Raw genomic sequence first — 5,064 nt, 5'->3', positions numbered from 1 at the left:
ATCAAAATGTACACAAATGCCTCATTTAGCATGTAGCATGGAGGTGGTACACATGCGCTATTCGGTGCTGTCTCCTGCAGGAATGCAGGGATATTTTCCGGTATTGAGATCCGTCCTAGGGTCTCAATACCGGAAAAAAACGCTTCCATTTTGTCCCCATTCATTGTCAATGGGTACAAAACGTCACAAAATGCATTCCGTTCCGTTCTCATACCGGATGCTGCAGTTTGCTTTCCGTCCTAGGATGTGGAGCATAATGGATCCGTCATGACCCACAATGCAAGTCAATGGGGATGGATCCGTTTTCTCTGACACAATAAAAAACGGATCCATCCCCTATTGACTTTCAATGGAGTTCATGACGGATCCGTCTTGGGTATGTTAAAGATAATACAACCGGATCCGTTCATAACGGATGCAGATGGTTGTGTTATCAGGAACGGAAGCGTTTTTGCTGAACCCTGCCGGATCCAGTAAAAATGCTGGTGTGAAAGGAGGAGGTGTGGTGAGCATGAGATTTGAAGTGCCACCCCCTGGGATGGACCAGGATGCACAAGGCTGTCCTCCAGCCGCACCCCTTTTGATGAGGGGACATAAAAATACATGACTGTGGACCTTTCCTTTGACACACATTGGCAGACCCAATCAGATTGGATGGTGTACACACAATAAAGAAAAAAAATATATATATCTGTGTGATGAGAACTAATGGTTTCTTTTAAAACTTTTTTTTAATTAAAATAAAAAAAACATCAAGTAGTCATATCAGAGAATTTCTCTTCTCTACATACAGTATAAGGAATTATGTCTGGCTGAAAAACAAAAAAGAACAAAACAAAGAACATAAATGAGAAAACAACCAAAATATTACAGTAAAGGAATTCAAGTCTTGATACTTTACTCTCACAAAGGAGACTTTTGGGCCGTAGTCCATTTAGTCCAAACCCAGTAGAATTAGGTTATAGCAGTAAGAGGTTCCTGTTTTGTAGTCATTTGAAAATGCAGGACTTTAAAGCGGTTGCCCTATAAAATATTTTGGGGTACATACAACTTGTTTGATTATTTTTTTTGGAAGGGAAATAAATAAAAAAAACACCAAATTTGTAATTGTTTTTGCTTGTTTTGCATTTCACATTTCCATTGTACCGTGTTGCCTAACTTATATGTTACTTCTATTCGATTGCTTTATCGATAGAGTGTGCAAGTCGTCACTGCTCACAAGTCTTTGTACAAATAGTACTATCATTCTTTACCGTCTTCATTTAGTATATGGCAATTCTTATAAGGACTCGTGCACATGGCCGTTGCCCAGTCAGGCCCGCATTGCAGCCCGCAAACAGTAGGTCCACAATATACGGGCACCGGCTGTGTGCACACCGTAGTACAGATGAGGAGCCACTCACTTAAATCAGGAAGGTGCCGTGCGGAGCGGAGGCACAGAAGCACTACGGACCGCTTCTGTGAGGCTTCTCTCCGTTCCTCAACACCGCCAAAAATAGATTTTTTTTTGCAGTGTGGACAGATCACGGACCCATTCAAATTGAATGGGTCTGGATACATCTGCGGAATCCACACGGATGTTACCCGTGCACTGGGCACTCCCCAATGCACAGACCGGCCGGCACACGTGTGCATAAGCTCTAAATCATCGCAAAGAACACTGAGTTTTTTTCACACTTCAACATCCCATGTCACATTTTAAGGGACATGCCCCCTTAGCCTTGTGGGGCATGTCCCCCAAAACCTTGGACAGGATCGATGAATTACTTTTTATTCCTGCATTTCAAAAGAGATGGTGTTAAAACGGAGCTCTGAAGCTGGATGTGGGGCTATTGATGTGTGGTGAGGCTATATGGATTGACTTCTATTCGATGGGTCATTATGATTATGGAAATAGCAAATGTGTATTATTTATGCTTTCTTACTTTTGCAATAGGATGTCTTATTTTTTGGGTGGAGGGATAGGGAAAAAGTTCAATTATCATGTTAACTTTATTATGCAGATTCTTGAGATTCTGGCAATGTCGCGTTTTATGTTTTTATGTATCACTAGGTATGGTATGATATGTCAACTAAAGGCAGTCTATAATACAAGGCCACTGCGTAAGAACAATATATGGGCCCCTTTATCTCCAATATCTTACGTAAGAAGATAATTTTAAGTAGCAGTGGATCCCTACTTATCTACTGGGGCAGATGCACAGATTGCATCTATAGTATGTTCCCCCCTGGAGTAGAAAAACCTAGCTGCTCACTTTCGGAAACAGCACCACACCTGTCCATAGGTTGTGAGTGGTGTTGCAGCTTTGCGCTATTAGAAAAAATGTAGAAGAACTGCAATACTGAACACAACTGGTGGACAGATGTGGCACTGTTTATGGAGGCAAGCAGCTATGGTCTTCTAATAATGGACAGCACCGTTAACTTATATATTAGAAGGCATCCTGTGGTAACTGGTCCTACACTCGAGCTCCACACCTTTCACATTTCATACAATCTTCTGAACATTAGAACAGCTTCTCACCTGAGTGAGTTTTCAGATGTGAATCAAGACCCGTTTTCCGGCTATAACATTTCCCACATAGTGTACATAAATATGGCTTCTCACCTGTGTGAATTCTTAGATGTGTCACAACAGTTGACTTGTGACTAAAACATTTCCCACATTCAGGACATGAAAATGGCTTCTCCCCTGTATGAGTTCTCTGATGTACCATAAGATTATGTCTCTGAACAAAACACTTCCCGCATTCTGAACATGAAAATGGCTTCTCCCCTGTATGAATTCTCAGATGATCCACAAGATTTGGCCTCATGCGAAAACCTTTCCCACATAAATTACAAGAATATGGCTTCTCTCCTGTGTGAATTCTTAGATGCCTCACAAAGTCTGATTGATGGTTAAAAGACTTCCCACATTCTGAACACAAATTTGGCTTCTCCCCCGTGTGGGTTCTTAGATGCTTTACAAGATCTTGTTCACGGCTAAAACGTTTCCCGCATTCTGAACAGGCATGTGGCTTCTCTCCTGTGTGAGTCATCTGACGAAGAGCCAGTTGTTTTTTTTTCCTAAAACACTTCTCACATTCTGAACATGAATATGGCTTCTCCCCTGTGTGAATTTTCAGATGCACATCAAGACTATATCTCTGTCTAAAACGTTTACCACATTCTGAGCATGAAAATGGCCTCTCTCCAGTGTGAATTCTAAGATGGTTCTTAAGCGTTGATTTACGGTTAAAACTTTTTCCACATTTTAAACATGAGTTTGGCTTCTCTCCTGTGTGAGTTCTCTGATGGTCCACAAAATGTGATTTCTTACAAAAACGCCTCCCACATTCAGAACATGTATATGGACATTTATCACTGTGAGTTCTCTCATGTGCAAGAAGACTATATTTCCTTCTAAAATATTTCCCACATGTAGAACATCCAAAATGTTTACCCAGTCTATACCCAGTTCTCATTTTTCCAATCTGTGATTGATTATCTTCTACAGTAGAAAAGGGAAATAAAGGGAGATATGAATCGAAGCCTTTCATCCAGTCTTCACCTGGGAAAAGAAAATTATGGATATTTTCTAATTTCTATGTGATAAATCAGTGGCTCAAAAAAACTTTCAGTCAAACCTTGCTAAGGGTACTAAATGTCCCTCCTCCACATTCTTTCAAGCTTCATGAATACCACATACTCACTAGCAATTTTTCTTTAAATTCCTTTTTTTGGCATCCATGCCTCAATTCTACTAAAACTGCCTTCAAAAATGTAAAAATGTTTTCATATCCATCTTTTGATATATCCCATGATTTTATCTGCCTTTTCAGCAGGTGTCTGACAATACATAATTGTAAGGGCTCTTTCACACAAGCGAATCCTGTGCGGGTAATCCGCTGCGTGAAAGAGAGCCAAGCCCCGTTCCAGACAGCAGAGACACGGAGCATTAACATGATTGATAACGCTCCGTGCCTCTCTGTGATCTTTTTACTACAAAATCACAGTGAGATAAAGTTGTCACTGTGATTTTGTAGTAAAAATATCCTAGAGAGGCACAGAGCATTATCAATCATGTTAATGCTCCGTGTCTCTGCTGTCCGGAACAGGGCTTGGTACTCTTTCACAGAGCGGATTACCCGCACGGCATCTGCTCGTGTAAAAGAGCCCTAAAACTTGTTTCCTTGGCACAAGTTTTAGAGCCTTACATGTTCTCACACTGAACTTCTTTTGCCAGTTCTCCACCCAAGATTCCAACTTCCCCAAACGCCTCTGTAATATCATGTCATCTGCCGAGTTTACAGAGTTTAGTATCATCTGCGAACATTGAATTTCAACTCTGTAGACCTCTATAATGTCATTGATTAATGTAAAAGAACCCAATACTGACCCCTGTGGTATCCTGTGACCCAATCAGAGGCCACATTTGCTTTGTGCCATTTCGGAAGAAGAGTTCCTGTCACTATAGGGACACTTAGCAATTTGGACCATGCAAAACTGTTGATGGCACAAAGTAGAGAAGGGAGAGAGTCAGACAAACATACCTACACTACGTGCAGAATTATTAGGCAAATGAGTATTTTGACCACAACATCCTCTTTATGCATGTTGTCTTACTCCAAGCTGTATAGGCTCAAAAGCCTACTACCAATTAAGCATATTAGGTGATGTGCATCTCTGTAATGAGAAGGGGTGTGGTCTAATGACATCAACACCCTATATCAGGTGTGCATAATTATTAGGCAACTTCCTTTCCTTTGGCAAAATGGGTCAAAAGAAGGACTTGACAGGCTCAGAAAAGTCAAAAATAGTGAGATATCTTGCAGAGGGATGCAGCACTCTTAAAATTGCAAAGCTTCTGAAGCGTGATCATCGAACAATCAAGCGTTTCATTCAAAATAGTCAACAGGGTCGCAAGAAGCGTGTGGAAAAACCAAGGCGCAAAATAACTGCCCATGAACTGAGAAAAGTCAAGCGTGCAGCTGCCAAGATGCCACTTGCCACCAGTTTGGCCATATTTCAGAGCTGCAACATCACTGGAGTGCCCAAAAGCACAAGGTGTGCAATACTCAG

The 5,064-nt window shown here is 41.2% G+C and overlaps 1 protein-coding gene across 1 annotated transcript; it reads right to left on the bottom strand.

Annotated features, from left to right (window-relative positions):
- Positions 1 to 776: 776 nt before the first annotated feature.
- LOC122932827 (gastrula zinc finger protein XlCGF17.1-like) lies at positions 777 to 4,430 on the bottom strand. Its single transcript, XM_044287459.1, has 2 exons — positions 4,382 to 4,430; positions 777 to 3,553 (listed from the first exon to the last, which is right to left on the bottom strand). The coding sequence occupies exon 2, from the start codon at positions 3,540 to 3,542 to the stop codon at positions 2,508 to 2,510; it is 1,035 nt and encodes a 344-aa protein (XP_044143394.1). The 5' UTR covers positions 3,543 to 3,553; positions 4,382 to 4,430; the 3' UTR covers positions 777 to 2,507.
- Positions 4,431 to 5,064: the final 634 nt, after the last annotated feature.

The sequence above is a fragment of the Bufo gargarizans genome, chromosome 3 (genome assembly GCF_014858855.1).
Source record: "Bufo gargarizans isolate SCDJY-AF-19 chromosome 3, ASM1485885v1, whole genome shotgun sequence".
In the NCBI taxonomy this organism is placed as follows: Eukaryota; Metazoa; Chordata; class Amphibia; order Anura; family Bufonidae; genus Bufo; species Bufo gargarizans.
Note: the sequence above shows the minus strand (reverse complement) of the source record. Positions and strands in the feature narration are given on the sequence as shown.

Coding starts and splice junctions, on each gene's coding strand:
- LOC122932827 (XM_044287459.1), bottom strand. CDS start 3,542: ATGAAAGGCTTCGATTCATATCTCCCTTTATTTCCCTTTTCTACTGTA.